The sequence below is a fragment of the Mus musculus genome, chromosome 11 (genome assembly GCF_000001635.26).
Source record: "Mus musculus strain C57BL/6J chromosome 11, GRCm38.p6 C57BL/6J".
Lineage (NCBI taxonomy): Eukaryota > Metazoa > Chordata > Mammalia > Rodentia > Muridae > Mus > Mus musculus.
This window is the reverse complement of record NC_000077.6, coordinates 83,287,187-83,304,393: the sequence shown is the minus strand read 5'-3', so window position 1 is coordinate 83,304,393 and position 17,207 is coordinate 83,287,187. Positions and strand designations below refer to the sequence as shown.

Below are 17,207 nucleotides of genomic sequence, written 5' to 3'. Positions count from 1 at the left end.
ATAACTACAAGTTAATTTATTAATATAGGATTATACGGAAAGAAAGAAGCCCAACAGTCTTACACCCAACTGTTATGAAATGCCAGGACATTTTGGAAAACTTAAGCCCAGGAGGAAAGAAGAAAAATGGGGATGCTATCCTCCTTCTGAATGCCCCTTGTCTAACATGGTTCAAATGTGTGCCTTGAGACGAAAGCAAAATCTTTTCCAGAAGAAAAGGATGCGAGGGACCTCTCTGATCTTAATTCATCAGGATATTTACTCTGTTTTAATTTACCACACAACTTGACTGAGCTGTTTGCAGCGCACACTCCCCTCTCTTTCTCAGGGAGTCTACCCTGCAAGGCACCTACTCAGTTCTCAGTTTACATGCCCGCCCGCCTCACTTAGTCATCACTGGAATGTGTTACCGATGGCTGCACCTACTTCACCTGCCGCTTTCTATTATTACCTTGTAAGTGCACCCTAAGGCTAAGCAGTGAACTGCACAGGAGAGCAGTTAATAATTTAAATTGTTCCTCTCTAAGAGACCACCTTCCTTCTTAGTCACTAGCCTTACTGAGCTTACAGTGTGTTCTTTGTCTTTTAAACCACAAAGGTTGCAAAAAAAAAAAAAAAGTTTGGCCACTAAAATAAAAGAAAAAAAAATCTCCCTTCTAAAAGTAAAAAAATTCAGCGAAGCATCCATGACACATTCACACTGCTTCATAACTAAATTGCTTGAGTTTAATAAGAGCCTTCTCCTAAAAAGAGGGCTGCTCAAAAAGCTAATACATCCTGTGAATTCAAAGAATAAAGAAATAGCAGGAAATTCCAGGGTTTTGTTTTGTTTTTTTTTTTTCACTTCTAGTAGAATTTACAGCCTTGCCCAAACTAGACTGCTCCTGATAACCCCAGGGAATATAGGGAGGGGGGAAAAAAAAAAGAAAAACAAAATTCCATGCTAAGATTTATTTTCCCCTCTTACACAGAGGGTGGGGGTGGCCTCAATTATGCAGGTTTCTCCTTCCTTCCTCGAAGTACAGTTAGTCCCCATTCTCTTTATCCACTTCCCCAGGTCAAGAAATCTGTCCAATTTTCACTAGGTAAGGAGAGATGCCTCTTAACCCCAAATACGTGCGACAAGAGAGGTTTCAGTGACCAAACGGTCGCGGGAATCCCTTCTCCCTAGTCGTGGAGACACGTCGGAGCTTCTTTCTCAATGAACAGATGTCAAACGGGAGAGCTGGGTGGTTCTCCCTCGGCCTCCAGCGGCCACACCCCTGGCCTGAGCCTTCCCCAAGCCGGTCTTCGGAACCTTGCTTCGCTCCGAAGCCCCCAACTCCCGCTGCTACACCGGAGCGCAGCCCCAGGCCACCACGGTCACTACGATGGAGGCACTTTCTCCCAGCTTTTCCCTCACAACGGTCACACCCGAGGACTCCTTCCACCCTCAACCGTCACGCTCCTCGGCTCTCCTTTCCTCCTGAGCCTATGACCCGGCTTGGGGCTCCCCTCCCTCACAAGCACCGCGAGTCAGTCAGGGCACACCCCAAAGCCAGCCGCCTTGAACTCACCGGAGGCAAGGGCGGGGTGGCGGCGGCGGCGGCGGCAGTCGGAGAGCACAGCCGGGGTGGTGGTGTAATGGTTTCCTGCCCGTCACGATTCTCTCTAGATCTAAGCCACTGCGCAAAACCCAATTTGCCAGGGACAAAGATGGTGAGCCGGAAGCTTTGGCGTAAGAGAATCTCGCCGCCTGACGTCATCTGGGTGCGCGGGAGAACCAAACGGCCAGGTCGTGTCTGTCGCCTCAGCAACGGAAAGGTTTCCCTGTCTCAGGGATAGGGCAGTTGCCTATACACTCAGGAGACCCGCAGTTGCTTTCCCACCGGATATCTTCAATAAGTGGGTATTTTCGGGATTTATTCCCGTGAACAAGATTTTTGTGAAACCTGTGTGAGATATCCTATTTGCTCAAACACAAACCTCAGCTAATTTGCTTGTAAGGTTAAGAAGCCCATAGAGGTGATAGAAACCAGGACTACAGACGGACGGATGAACTAGGAGACGGCGACTCAAAGATGGCTAAGAAGCATTCAGATCTGAGTTTGAATCCCTACATTGAACAAGACTGGAGAAACTTATTAGCGCCCCCTTCCTGCCCCGCCCTTAGGCTTGAGTGGTATAAGGTACCTAAAACAGGTTGTGGATACAGGTTTCATTAGGAAACTATAAACTGGTACAGGCGTTTAGTTACCATGTCCAGCTTCAAAAGAAAAGAAAGACCAACGTCGGGCTGTGTAACTCAGACAAGCCTAAAACTAAGCCCTCTTGCTTCTTTCTGCCTCTAGAGCACTTTGAACTTCTCTATCTATATACCTAGACTCCAAGGCTTAGTGGTGCTTCTAACCAGGCACCCCTCACTCTACTATTGAACAATCTTTTTTTTTTCATTTTGTTTTTTAATGTGCATTGGTGTTTTGCCTGCATGTATGTATGTGAGAGAGTGTTCCCCTGGAACTGGAATTTCAGACAGCTGTGAGCTGCTATGCGGGAGCTGGTAACAAAATCCAGGTCCTTTGAAAGAGCAGCTAGTGATCTTAACCACTGAACCATCTCTCCAGCCGCCAGATTTGAAACTTAAAAAACTCATGGTAGGACTGGAGAGATGACTCAGTGTTTAAGAGCACTGGCTGCTCTTCCAGAGGTCTTGAGTTCAATTCCCAGGCAATCCCATGATGGGTCACAACCATCTGTAATGGGATCTGATGCCCTCTTCTGGTGTCTGAAGGCAGCTACAGTGTACTTGTGTACATTAAAAAAAAAAAATAAATCTTTATATATTAAAAACAAAAAACTCAAGGCAACTGGGTGTGGTGGCACAAGCCTTTAACCTCAGCAATCAAGAGGCAGAGGTAAGTTGATCTTTGTGAGTTCAAGGCCAGCCTGGTCTACAATGTGAATTCCTGGACAGCCCGGGCTACACAGAAAACTGTCTTTGAAAAACAAAACAGATGACTTAACCCAATTACATTTATTTACTGAGCATCTATTAAATAATTTCCTATGTAACTTACATTTAATATATACTTAAGATCTCCAAACCTGATGGTCAGGCTTAGCCTTTAATGCCTTCTAATAGAAAGGTTAATCATGTGCCTTCTATTAGACTACACATTTGAGACTGGGGTTTTTAATGCATTATTTGGTAACTAAAAACTGGCACATTACCAAATTGAAATAAAAACTGACACTATTTTTCTTTCCAGAACTGGGAAAGGATCCTAGGGCTTCACACACGTCCTACCACTGAGTTATATAACCAACCAGGACATACTATTTTTAACTTTTTCCTTTTCTCATGGAATACAGTTTCCTTTTTATAGAGTAGTCTTGTGGGTCCATTAATCAGGAAATCTTGACCCTCTGGCTAACCATGATTGATCAACTTTAAACCAAGATTGCTCAAATGGGTGTTTTCCCCCTTCCTCCCCCTTTCACCTCTTTCCCCCTTTCCTCACTGCCAGGTAGCCCACTGCCTCAGGCGCTGGGGTTACATATATATGCCAGCACCTTCTGTCAGAAGAATCTGACCGTGGACACAATGAGCACTTGACACTTGTTCACTGTAACAAGGTTACTTGGATGAAACGTTACTAATTCCTGCTAGAGAGAACGCTAAGGGAGTTATATAGTCCTGTTCTTTTTGAGCTATCTTGTTTTGTGAGCTACTCCATTTAAACGTTGCATCTGTACAAGTATGTGTCGGTACCTCAGGAGACCAGAGAGAGCACTGTATCCCTGGAGCTGGGCTTACAGTTAATTGTGAGCCTCTGAATGTGGGTGCTGAAAACTGAACTCAGGCCCTCTGCAAGAGCAACAAGTGCTCTCACCTGCCCATCATCTCTCCAGCCTTCCCACCTAGAGTTTAAGTTCCTTTTGTTTTAAAATAGCCTGCTTCTGTTCTTTGCAACTAAAAACCTTAATTGATGCAAATGTTTCATTTTCTACCTGTTTTAGCTATTTCTTAGCTGTGTGTTTTTGCTATTCACTTAAAAGCATAAACAGCTAGAGAGATGCTCAGTGGGCTGGAGAGATGGCTCAGTGGGCTGGAGAGGTGGCTCAGTGGGCTGGAGAGGTGGCTCAGTGGGCTGGAGAGATGGCTCAGTGGGCTGGAGAGGTGGCTCAGTGGGCTGGAGAGGTGGCTTGGTGGGCTGGAGAGATGGCTCAGTGGTTAACAGCACTGGTTGCTCTCGCAGAGGACCTGACTTTGGTTCCCAGCACACACATGGTCTGTAACTCCAGTTCCAGAGAATCAAACATACTTTTTTGACCTTTGCAGTTACCAGGCTGCATGTGGCACATACATATATGTGCCAGCAAATACTAGTACAACCTAAAAATCTTTTTAAAATTAAGACCCCATTGGTTAGCATGCGATATTTACCAGATGCTTTATGTAGTTCTCGGGTCCTTAAAACTCAAGGCTGAGCACGAAAGCCAACTTGAATGCTAGCCAAGGATATGTACATAAACCTTAAGACTCTTAAGCTGAAGCCGGGCGTTGGTGGCGCATGCCTTTAATCCCAGCACTCGGGAGGCAGAGGCAGGCGGATTTCTGAGTTCGAGATCAGCCTGGTCTACAGAGTGAGTTCCAGATCAGCCAAGGGCTACACAGAGAAACCCTGTCTCGAAAAAAAAAACCAAAAATCAAAAAAACTTTTAAGCTGAAACAAACATTATTTAAAACAAAAATCTTTAATACTTTTTAGAAATTCAACAATTGCACTTCTGACAGTGACTTTAGTGAAGTATGGATCATACTTTAGAACTATAAAAAAACTTCAAAATTTAAATTGAAACTAAAACCAATCCCTTTATAAGGTTCTCATTATACAAACCAATTGCCCACTTTTATACCCTAAGGTCCTCTAGAGCTGAATGCTACTATTCAGTTCGAGAATCATAACGATCCCTGCGCTGCTAATACTGCTAATACCTACTGAGCTGGAGGGCAGGAATCAATTTCATCTAGCAGAATGTGCCTAGAGCTATAACTTAATTTTACACATGGATGACAAGTTAAGCTGTCTGTAAGTAAGTAAAAAAGTAGCCGTCCTAAATTCTGGTAGGCAAGAATGAATCTTTTGTCATTTTAGTAAAACTTGCTGATAACTGACTAACACTCGGGAAGGTGGCCGACTTTGAGCTAAGCACCACCTGGCAGAAAGGACCTGGCTTGATCTCCCATGGCAACCGGCGTCAGGCAGGGACCCCAGCTCGGCACAGAGGCTCGAGTACCGCCCTCCAGGAAGCTTCGCTCAGAGCTAACCAGGAACAGAATGCACTCACTGCACTAACCCGTCGCCTCGTCGTCAGGGGGGCGGAAACGGAAGTCCCAGTTGGTCATAGAGTTCCCGAGTTCCGGCTCAGGGCTACATTCGATGCTAGAGCGCCTGTCTTCCGCCCGCCGTGTGGAGGTCCTCGGAGCTTCTGTTTCCGGGTACGGTTTCGGTCACAAAGCCGAGACCTCCTTTCGCAGGTGGCGTCACGGGTCCTCTGCTCCGTGCCCGAGGTCAGCAAGCAAGGACGGGCGCTTCTCAGGCAGCCGCCGGAGCCGGGCCTCGCAGCTCCCGGACTGCGGTTCGAGCGACACGTTTCTTGGCCCACTCCCCGCCTCCGAGTCACGCTCTGCCCTGTGAGGTGCAGCATTTGACAAGTCATTCCCCAGACCCCACGTGCCACGTCCCCAGCTCCGGAGTTAACAGTCCTTACTTTGAGACTCCCTCTCCTCCGCCTCCATATAAGCTCCCCCCACCCACCCCCGTTGATTTTTCACTCCTGTAAAATTCAATTTTTAGTTTCAGGTGCCATGCAGAAGGACTAAGACTCAGCACCCGTTTGATACAAAAACAAGTTCATGCTCACTAGAGTGTTCGTGGGAAAAGTGAATCCCAGTTCACACAAGACACAATGGCTGAGTATGGGGCTCACATCACAACTGCTTCAGTGGCGGACGACCAGCCATCCATCTTTGAGGTGGTAGCACAGGACAGTTTAATGACAGCAGTGAGACCCGCTCTTCAGCATGTGGTCAAGGTAAGGTATTACTTCTCTGAATCGTTTCAGGGACGACTGGATAAAACTCCAAACATTTTACTAGTAACCCTAAGTTTGCAATGATCGCCATGTGTCATTTGTATCCAGGACTTAATGGGCATCCATTCAAAGAGCTCTGTACTCCATTCCTATGACCTCAGGAACTCAGACTATACCCCAAAAGCCAATTACTTAAGCCAGGTGTATTGAATTTAAAAGGAAAAGGCTGATGTGAATACAAACTGAAGACTGTAATAAAATGTTTTTGCATCAGGTTCTTGCAGAATCAAATCCTGCGCACTATGGCTTCCTCTGGCGGTGGTTTGATGAAATCTTCACTCTGCTAGACTTCCTGCTCCAGCAGCATTATCTTTCTAGAACTAGTGCCTCATTTTCTGAACACTTTTATGGCTTAAAGCGGATTGTGGCAGGGAGCTCGCCGCATCTTCAGAGACCGGCCAGTGCTGGTCTTCCCAAGGAACACCTCTGGAAATCTGCCATGTTCCTTGTCCTTCTTCCCTATCTGAAAGTGAAGCTAGAGAAGCTGGCTTCTAGCTTGAGAGAAGAAGACGAATACTCTATTCACCCCCCTTCTTCTCGCTGGAAACGATTCTACAGAGCCTTTCTGGCGGCCTACCCTTTTGTTAACATGGCCTGGGAAGGCTGGTTTCTTACACAACAACTGCGTTACATCTTGGGGAAAGCTGAGCATCACTCTCCCCTGCTGAAACTGGCTGGAGTTCGGTTAGCTCGACTGACAGCTCAGGACATGCAAGCTATCAAACAGAGACTGGTTGAAGCCAGTGCAATGCAGGAGCCCGTCAGAAGGTAAGGCCATTCCTAAAACCCCTTTATTAACAAAATTTGAAAATTTGTACCAATCATCCGGTCTACCCTAGCTATTAAGTCACAGAAGTTATTCCTCACATCCATAAAGCATGGGCCACCATCCTGGTGACCTCTCTCATAATAGGCACACCTTTGTGCATGCTTGGTGTATGTAAGAGCCCCATGCGTGGTATTTGCTTTGTGTTATCTTATGCCTCATCACAACCTGAATTAAATGCAGTGGCTTCATTTAACAGTTGAGGGAACCACTAGCCAGAAGATGGCAGAGCAAAGATTCAAGGCAAAGCGATATAATTAATTCTAAAGACTTCTTACCAAGGATGCAACATTACCTTTGTGGAGTGTTAATTCTCTCACAAGTTCAACATGTATGCATCCCAGTGTTGATAAGTTACTTTTTAGGTAAACTGCTTCTTCTGGATGGATTATCTATCTTCCATTTAAAAATTCTCTAAAGTTAAGTATCTGATGCCTTTCTCAAATCAAAACCTAAGTTTCTGTTGTTAAAAACAGCTTGGGGGCCGGGCAGTGGTGGCACACACCTTTAATCCCAGCACTTGGGAGGCAGAGGCAGGCGGATTTCTGAGTTCCAGACCAGCCTGGTCTACAAAGTGAGTTCCAGGACGGCCAGGGCTACACACAGAAACCCTGTCTCGAAAAACAAAAACAAACAAACAAAGAAGTTTGGGGTACAGCAGGAGAAATGGCACCGTGGTTATGTAAATGGCATGTACTGCTCTTCCAGAGGAACAGAGATCAACCCCCAGAACCCATATGTGGCAGTTTACAACTGCCTATAACTTTAGGTCACCTGGCCCAAACGGCACCTGCATGCATTTGGTGTGTGTACAAACAAGCAGACACAAACATAAATCTTTTAAAAACCAGAACACCAGAGTTTAGATATACACTGGCTTACAACAGACCCTCCAGCACATCAAGTGTGGAACTGCACCTATAGACATTACTCTGTGACCACATACAAATAAACTCTTTTCTTTGCCTCTTGCTCTCCTTTCCCAACAGCGTTGGTGAGAAGATAAAGTCAGCTCTGAAGAAAGCTGTGGGAGGTGTTGCCTTATCCCTCTCGACTGGCCTCTCTGTGGGTGTATTCTTCCTGCAGTTTCTTGACTGGTGGTACTCTTCTGAGAACCAAGAAGCCATCAAATCACTGACTGCCCTGCCCACTCCACCACCACCTGTACACCTAGACTACAACTCTGATTCTCCCCTCTTACCCAAAATGAAAACAGTGTGCCCACTCTGTCGTAAAACTCGAGTGAATGATACGGTTCTTGCCACCTCTGGCTATGTATTCTGTTACCGCTGTGTGTTTAATTATGTGAGGAGTCACCAAGCCTGTCCCATTACAGGGTATCCAACAGAAGTCCAGCATCTAATTAAACTCTACTCTCCAGAGAACTGAAAGAGCTTAGTGCATTATCTCACCACTCAAGTTCTATACTCTAAGGCCATGAGACGGTTTTAGTATGGCAGACAACAGTGATACTTCCCTGATTCATAACTACATTAACTTTAAGTAGTTACATGGGTTTCTTTAAAAGGATATATCCATTCGATCCTAACCTTTTGGTTTGCTCTCTACCAAGCTGGTTAAGCAGGAGAATCAGGATTATCGGTGGTGTGAGAGCCAATGTGGAGGTGAGTTATAAAAGACCACCTCACTTAAAGAGTAAGGTTTTAAGTTGGATGTGGTAGTATAGTATCAACACTCTGGAGATGGAGGCAGGATTTTGAGTTCAAGGCCACCATAGGGAGACTGTCAAAAGTAAAATGAAAGTGAGAGACTGATTAAGAGGGATAAAATATCACAGGAAACCTCAGGTTAGACCTTATAAAGCAAGTGGTTTGGGAAGCAGGCCTTCTCTTTAGAAAACATTACTTTTGAATTAGAGGCTTTATCAGACATGGACTTTCTCTTTATAGAAATGCTTTAGAGAAAAGCCCCTTCCATCTATCATGACTTACTAACATCTACCACAGTTTATCAGCATTTGAAGATTTCCTTGATGATCCATACTTGTCTTGGGATAGGGTTTGTTTATAGGGAGGAGTCTGGAAATTTCAGTATGAATGAAAACTAGCAGGCAATGGTGAGATGCAGTAAAATCCTTATCTAATGTTTACCTGATGCCTACCTAGTGAAGAGTTAATGAAGGGCAGAAGCCTTCTGCTTGCTCTCATGAGTTTGCTCAACTGGCAGTTTGCTCAGTTGATATGAATCATGCTAGGTATTATGAAAGTTTCTATGAAACATTTAAGTCAATTTTAACAATACATGATTCTGGGAAAGAATTGTTCCATGCTGTCATGATTATGCGGAAACCCAAAAGATTACTTCAGGGGTTTAAATAAATTTCCGTTCAGATCACCATTGACTTCTTGAAGTTTTTCTGTATCTATTAAAGTTTTGCTTTTTAAAAAGACAAATTCAATAATTAGAACAAAAATCCTGTTCTAACAGCACAGATACCACCTTGTATGAAATAACATTTGCCAGAAACAAAAGTTTAGTTGCTTGTTTAGGAAGATTTATGACATTGGATGGACAAGCTGGTGAAGAAACAGCTTCTGAAAAATCATTAATGCAAGCCAGATGAAAATAATTTCCAAGTGCCTACTGTGATTCATGCTGGCAATTGAGCGCATAATCGCTGGTACCATGAACATGATATAACTTTTACTAAGTTTAAAATAGATAAGCCATCTTGTAGATTTAAAAATATTGAAGCTTACCAGAAGAAGAGTATATGATCATTTATAAGCTCTGGTAAAAACTTACCAAAATAAAGATCTTACCCAAACAAATACCATGGTTAATTAAAAACACTTTTAATACAGTAATAATAAGTCAATAAGGAATTGATTCCAATTCAGGGCAGAAATGATGAATCCTCCATGCAGTTTTCAACCCTGATTTCTCACCTGGACCTAAGAAGGAAAACATGAAAGTATCAGTAATTCAAAGGATACAAAAGAAATACTCTTACACATTATAAGCCAGGATCCACATAGGTTCAAATACCCCCATGTGGTCAGCAGAATCAGCTCAGAGAGAAGATTAAGGGGTCACACCCTGGTCAGAGCCAGCGCCAAAGCAATGGCAATACCAGGTCAGACTATACTTCGCTCATCATTGCATGGCTCCATTTCACATCCAGTCAAATGTAGGCTTACACACTCAAAAAGCTACTCTCACATGCTTCAACTTTGAAGTTTCAATACTTTCCACTATGTGGTAAATAACTGCTATATAATAATAAAAAACTTAAAACAAGTTTTTGGGTTTTTTGTGGGTAGGGGGCTTTTTTGTTTTCACAACACAGAGTGGAGAAGCATTTATCACTCAAAAAAAGTTTTTAGAGCCAAGCACAGTGGTGCACATCTTTGATCTCAGCACTTGGGAAGCTGAGGCTGTAGGAGCTCTGTGAGTTTGAGTTCTACACAGTGAGTTCCAGGACAGCCCTCAGAGCTACATAACAAGACCCTGTCTCAAAACAGCAACAAAAAGGTTTTGTTGTTATTTACATGAGTCCAACCTCCATTTATTTTGACAAAATCTTAGGGATATTTGTTAAGAGACACATAGTCTAAAAAAGTAGTAGCTGTAGAAAAGATTTCCTATTATCCATTTAACATAGAATTCAACTGCCAAGGAAGATAAAAGACATAGTCACAATGTCGGGCACAGTGACTCGTGCTTGCAGTTCCAGCTACTCCAGTGGGTAAGACGGGAGCCAAGGAGTCCTGAGCAACACAGGAAAGTGTACAGTGAACAAGCAAAGCTCTACATCATAATTTTTTTCCTACCAGAAACTCCTAATTTCAGTCAAAAACTCTTGAGAGTCAGTACAGGGGAATGCCAGAGCCAAGAAGTGGGAGTAGGTGGGCAGGGGAGTCGGAGGGCAGGGTATGGGGGACTTTTGGGATAGCATTGGAAATGTAAATGAAGAAAATACCTAATTTAAAAAAATAGCTTGAAGGAAACCTAAAAAAAAAAAAAAAAAAAAAAAAAAAACTTCTTGAGAGGTTAGGGTCTTCTAAAGCTCTATACCACTTAATAGCAGAATTAGGAAGGTCTGAATACCAGGTTTCTATTTTTCCATCTCTAACTTCTCAACATCCACCCTTTACTAATAATAGGTGAAACTACAGGCACTGGAGAGATAGCTCAGTGGTTCAGAGCACTGGCTGCTCTTGCATAGGGTCAATAACTGATTTAAAGCTCATCTGTTTCACAACACTGTGATTCAGTGGGTCTTCTGCCTCTGTTTTCCCTGGATTCCAGCACATATATATGCTGACTTTAAACCTATAAAAGTGTAATTCAGTCACTAAAGCATCCACTTTCTCCCCATGGTCCAGGAAATAATATACAAACTACTGTGGTATTCAAGGGATTTCAAAACAATGAATGAGGCCTTAGGTCAATTCCCAGAAAGACCATCACCACAACCAAACAACCTCCAAAACAACAAAAATCAAGCCAGGGGCAGTGGTGGTTACACCTGTAATCCTACTGCTTTGGGAGGCTGGGGCAGAAGAATCCTGAGTTTGAGGCCATGGTGGGCTAGCTATACAGACTCTGTCTTTAAAACAAAATAAAGGGGCTGGAGAGATGGCTCAGTGGTTAAGAGCACTGACTGCTCTTCCAGGGGTTCTGAGTTCAATTCCTAGCAACCACATGGTGGCTCACAACCATCTGTAATGGGCCTCCTCTAGCATGTCTGAAGACAGCGACAGTGTACCCATATACATGAAATAAATAAATCTTTTAAAAACAACAAAATAAAAACCCCAAAATAACCCATTTACCCCTTAACTAGTTAATAACATAATCCTAACGAATCTTACAGACTACCCAACCTAGACTATTAAAGTTCTCAAATCTACTATTAGAGCTTGTGTTCCCCTGCCCCAGAGAAACCCTTCCTGCTGTCAGCTCTGCCTCTCCATACTGCTGCCACTTTACACAGGAAACCTTATCTCGATTAATCCCAAAGGAAGGCTCTGCCCTTTGAATTACAGAAGCAAAGTTTGTGAAACCGATTCCGCTTAAAGATCCAGACAGACATGGTGGTACCTGATTCCAAGTTCCTGCCATGCCAGCAGGTACCTAGTTCTCTGCCTCACAGCACTCATCTCATGGCAACTGGTGTGCCAACTATGCGCCAGTTCACGAGTTTTCCCCCATCTCTCCCACCAGCCCCATCTCACTGAGTTCCTAAAGAACTGGGGAAGCGTGTTAACAGCCTGGAACAAAAGGGTTCAATTAAGTGACCTTGGTAAGCCTAATCCCATGGCTTTTAATTAGAAATGCATGAGCACAATTTATAACGCCATCTTACCTCCAAATGTCACACGGATAAGGACCATACCTCGGGCATCTTCAAGCACTCATTCCCCCATCCTCTAATTCATGGCGCTCTGCACAGATTCCTTTGCTGACCAGAGAGGACTTACACACAGGTTCTCAAAGCAAAAAAAAAAAAAAAAAAAAAAAAAAAAAAAAAAAGATAAAAGTCCAAACCCGCCAACTTCGGGAGCCTGAAGCCATCCTTGGTAGGGAAAGAGGACTGAGGACGGAGTCGGGGCTTCAATCGGCTCCCAACCTGGATTCTTCATTCCGCAGTCTTGGACAGGGACAATCTGGGCTGCAGAGGATGACCCGATGAGCGCTAGGACACTGCGTCCGGGGCACACTGGCTTCCCGCGTCCTCTCCCCTCCGCCTCTTCGGGCCTGCATCCCACAGCCCCGCGCGCGTCAGTAAGCCAATCCCACGGCAGCCAGAGCTTCACGTGACAACTATAAGGCGGTGCCTGCATGAAGAGCAGCCAATCGAAAGGTGAAGTGAAAGCAAGGGGTGGAGCTGACCTAAAGGTGGAGGCTGCTTCCCCGGGCTTTCTAGGCGTCTGGGTCTGTGTCTCGCGACTTAGGCCTGTGGTTTTTGCTCAGAAAGCGACGCTGGTTTTCTTCTTACACAATTCTCTACTCACGGGACTCCGGGCGACTGTTAGGCGTAGTGATTTTACCATTGCTTCGATGGAGAATGGGGAGAAGAGAGAGACTCCTATCTTGAACACTTTTTAAAAAAAAAACAGATTTTAAAAATGATCTATTTGTGATTATACATGTGTGTTTTGCCTGCATTCGTGTCTGTGCACTATGCCAACACAGAGCCCGCAGAGATCAGAAACAGGTATCAGATCTTCTGGAACTGGAGTTACAGATGGTTGTGAGCTGCCATGTGAGTGCTGGTAATCAAACCCTGGTATTGGGCATTCTAAATAATTAAAGATGCCCTGAGAAAAGTGCAGCTAAATATCAAATTGCCAAGGCCAGCACGGACGATCTCCTGGGAGAAGAGACATTTCATTTAGGTCCTGAAGAGCCTTAAGATCTCCTGATTCCCCCCTGGCGTGGTGATGCACGCCTTTAAACCCAGTACTTAGGAGGAGGCAGAAGCATATCTTAGTTTGAGACCACCTTGATCTAATAGGGAGCTCCAGGATAGTCAGAAGTATAGAGAGACAGAAAGATCAAGAAAATTATTAAACTCAAGATGAGTTAGCTGAAAAATCTAGTTTTCCAAATGTTGGCAAAGCTAAAAATCATTGTTGGGGTGCTTCTCAAAATTCCGTGAACTCTAGAAACAAGCAAAGACCTGTTAATCGTCCGTCGTCCAGTGTAAAAAAGTAATAGTAAAAACTCCAAATTGATTGTGACCCATAACTGACCCAATAGAATACTTCAAGCACTCCAGGAACAATTCTGAGTCACTGCAAAGTTTAAGGACTCCTGTGTTAGTGATAGGAGATTAGGAAGACAGGCTGAGACTTTGCTAAGAGCACAAACCAGTTGGATGCAAACTTGAAGAGTAGAGGGAGACTGAATATTTCAGAGGCCAAGTAATGAAGTGATCAGAGTAATATTTAAGGAAACAGTGTACACGCATGTTCAGAGTGAGACAGTGTAAACACTCCGAAACTGATTTCAAGAGCTAAGAAGAGTTAAGTGATAATGACAGTGGAAATGGAGAGGTGACAAACAAGGATTGTGATGATCAATAGGGGATTGGCAAAGGGTCTCAAAGAAATAAAAGGGAGCATAGGAAGTAACAAAGTGTTGCCTATACTAGACCATCTGTCTTAGTCAGGGTTTCTATTCCCGCACAAACATCATGACCAAGAAGCAGTTGGGGAGAAAAGAGTTTATTCAGCTTACACTTCCATACTGCTGTTCACCACCAAGGGAAGTCAGGACTGGAACTCAAGCAGGTCAGAAAGCAGGAGCTGATGCAGAAGCCATGGAGGGATGTTCTTTACTGGCTTACTTCCCCTGGGTTACTCAGCCTGCTCCCTTATAGAACCCAAGACTGCCAGCCCAGAGATGGTCCCACCCACAAGGGGCCTTTCCCCCTTGATCACTAATTGAGAAAATACCTCACAGCTGGACCTCATGGAGGCATTTCCCCAACTGAAACTCTTTTCTATGTGATAACCCCAACCTGTGTCAAGTTGACACGTAAAACCAGCCAGTACACCATCCAAATATGGTTTAAGATCATCCTTAACCCTCATAGTTGAAAGACAGAGAAGAGAGTGTTCTTTTGTGTGTGCTATTTTCTCTGCCTGAGTTATCCTTCCTCTTTCTGTCTCCATTCTCAGTTTGACTCTAGCTCAGACATCATGTCATTTAGGATTCTCATCAGGGCAGCACATACATAGCTAGCTTTCTGGAGTGGCTCCTGGGTACATTGGTCCTGCACACGCATGTATACACACACACACACACACACACACACACAAGATTAGAGAAAAACTAAGAAACAGACTTTCAATCTATCAGTTTCCCTTCTGCAAAGAAAAAAAAAAAAAAGGTTAATAATAGTGTCTAACTGGAGAGATGGCTCAGTGGTTAAGAGCTCTGACTGCTCCTCCAGAGGTCCCGAGTTCAATCCCAAGCAACCACATGGTGGCTCACAACCATCTGCAATGGGATCCGATGCCCTCTTCTGGTGTGTCTGAAGACAGCTACAGTGTACTCTCATACATAAAATAAATAAGTCTTTAAAAAGCAAAAACAAACAAAAAATAGTGTCTAACTCATAGAATGGTTATAAGATAAACGAGGGGCGATGTCTACTGCCTTGAGTGCTCATTGAGTCCGAGAGTTAGTACATATTTCTCTTTGTAGCTTACAGATGGGACAAGTGTTATTCTCTCAACTATCCATAAGGTGGGGTGGCAGAATTAGAGTGGTTGGGCTTTGGATTCAGAAAGGTCAGTGTTCAAATCCCAGTTCCGCTCAGTTCTGCCAAGGATGGGTAACCTTGAGCTTCATCATGCTAAACTGTTTTGCCGTTTATAGGACAATGAAAATAACCCATGTCTTTTTTAAGTTATTAGAATGACCTGAGAGAATAAAGGATACATATTTGGCCTGAATAAGGCAGTCACTAAATGGAAGTTTTTGTTTTAGCACGAAAAGATTGCTGTGTTTAGAACGTAGTAATCAGTTTATATGCCCAGGGCCAAATATGCATGAATCTTTATGTATCATCTCACTTCTTTGTCATATAGTAGAGAAGGCAACATTAACTTTGATTTTCACAAAACTATTCTGACGTGTAGGTAAGCTTAACCAAAGTCTACTAACCAGGATATGACAGAGCTGGGATTTGAACACCCTAGGTGCCCCCAAAGTAGCTTATTGTCTGAAAGAATGAATGTAAAGAACTTCACCCAGAGTTAGGTAATGTCCAGGCCCATTGATCTTGGTAACTGGACTATTTATTCCATTCCAGGCATCTCTGAATGGGCTGAGGGTGAGGTGGAGACAGGGGGCACGAGTCTTCTGACACTCTGTCTGCTGAGCATGTGGGCTGAGCCATAACTATTGCTGTTGATAAGCAGAAATTTAGAAAGGACTACATCTTGAATAAACTGGGGACTCGAGTTCTTACATAATCATCACCAGCATGATCAGATAATTTTCCTAACATCTAGGGAAACATGCTTCCCAAGTTCCTGGTTTCAAGTTGTTTTATATAAAAAACATTTGATTTGCTGATATAAAAGCCGAGATATGAGGTCTTCCCTGGCCTGAGAAACTATATCCAGGAGACTTAAAACTAAGATTTAAGGAAAGAAATTCCCATTCATTCATCTTTTTCCATTATTACTCTTTCTAATGATTTGAAACAACACACACACACACACACACACACACACACACACACACACACCTACCACCAATAGTGTATTGCAGAAGAATAAGAGGTGAACTGGAGCTGGAGAGATGGCTCTTCTGAAGGTCCTGAGTTCAATTCCCAGCAACCACATGGTGGCTCACAACCATCTGTATGTAATGGGATCCAGTGCCCTGCACCTAAGGCTCAGTGGTCATAGCAGAATAGATGGGGCAGAAAGACTGTAAGAATCAGAAGAACAGGAAATTGGATGTAAGATTGTATCTCCCAGAAGTGTAAGAGAAGCTTTGCTTATGGAGTCTCACCAGCACACTGCCGGGACAAGGACAGCATGGACAGACATGCTAATACAGAAGGGGGAAATGTCATGGGGCCTCAACCATAGACAAGCAACTACAGACAACTAAGAAATACTAAGAGCCAGAGCAATAGTCTCCCCCAGGGAAGAGCTCACGGATTCGTTATCCAATACCAAGTGGTCAGAGCTGAAGTCATATACGAATAAGAAACATCATATGAACTAATCAGGTTATATTTAGGAGGGTGTGTATGTAAACAAAGAAAGGCTATGAATTAGAGAGAGAGAAAGGGACAGGAAACATGGGAAAGGTTGGAAAGTGAAAGGAAAGGGGAAATGATGAAGTTCTATTTAATTAATAATATTTTTAAAAATGTAGTGTATAGATACAGTGGATTTTTTGGTTCATAAAGAACAACATTATATAATTTTCAGGAAAGTGGATATAATTGGAGATAATCCTATTAAGCAAATTAAGCCAGTCTCAGAAAAATATTGTATGTTTTCTCTCAGTCCTGGTACATATATAGGTTATTTATAAATATATAAAATCAGTTATGTATATATGATATGAAAGTAGAGATAAAGCTTTCAGGAAGGTAGAGGGGCAAGAAAAAGAGGCTAGGAAGAAGGAGCGAGTATGTTCTACATATATATCTGTATAAAAACTATAAAAATATTTTAAACAGGAAAAGATAAAAGCGTTACACAACAAGAACCGCTAATGAAATAATCTAACATTGCTCACA

At 43.4% G+C, this 17,207-nt stretch overlaps 2 protein-coding genes, 2 long non-coding RNA genes and 1 other non-coding gene across 13 annotated transcripts in view; 1 reads left to right on the top strand and 4 right to left on the bottom strand.

The window, feature by feature from the left end:
* The window catches only part of Ap2b1 (adaptor-related protein complex 2, beta 1 subunit), a 106,317-nt gene extending 100,642 nt beyond the window's left edge, over positions 1–5,675 (bottom strand). For 2 of the 4 annotated variants that reach the window (NM_001035854.2, NM_027915.3), the window contains exon 1: positions 1,557–1,697. The gene's annotated coding sequence lies outside the window, so the exon portion shown is untranslated. Of the gene's footprint in view, positions 1–1,556; positions 1,698–5,331 lie in introns of those variants that run through there. The other 2 variants (XM_006534258.4, XM_017314772.2) reach the window with 2 other exon arrangements.
* Pex12 (peroxisomal biogenesis factor 12) lies at positions 5,389–9,322 on the top strand. Of its 6 annotated transcripts, none has more exons than XM_030245454.1 (4): positions 5,389–5,482; positions 5,841–6,078; positions 6,353–6,906; positions 7,954–9,322. In XM_030245454.1, the coding sequence occupies exons 2-4, from the start codon at positions 5,953–5,955 to the stop codon at positions 8,351–8,353; spliced, it is 1,080 nt and encodes a 359-aa protein (XP_030101314.1). In that variant the 5' UTR covers positions 5,389–5,482; positions 5,841–5,952; the 3' UTR covers positions 8,354–9,322. The 6 variants fall into 6 exon arrangements, with proteins under 6 accessions (XP_030101314.1, NP_598786.1, NP_001351692.1 ...); NM_134025.4 differs by having other exon boundaries at positions 5,417–5,554; positions 7,954–9,319; NM_001364763.1 differs by having other exon boundaries at positions 5,417–5,677; positions 7,954–9,319.
* Positions 9,323–9,464: 142 nt separating this feature from the next.
* AI450353 (expressed sequence AI450353) lies at positions 9,465–10,964 on the bottom strand. The gene has a single exon (NR_028364.2). It is a non-coding gene; the product is annotated as an expressed sequence AI450353 (long non-coding RNA).
* AA465934 (expressed sequence AA465934) lies at positions 9,757–12,695 on the bottom strand. Its single transcript, NR_028363.2, has 3 exons — positions 12,561–12,695; positions 12,297–12,420; positions 9,757–9,879 (listed from the first exon to the last, which is right to left on the bottom strand). It is a non-coding gene; the product is annotated as an expressed sequence AA465934 (long non-coding RNA).
* On the bottom strand, positions 9,995–10,090 carry Snord7 (small nucleolar RNA, C/D box 7). Its single transcript, NR_028362.1, has one exon. It is a non-coding gene; the product is annotated as a small nucleolar RNA, C/D box 7 (small nucleolar RNA).
* Positions 12,696–17,207: the final 4,512 nt, after the last annotated feature.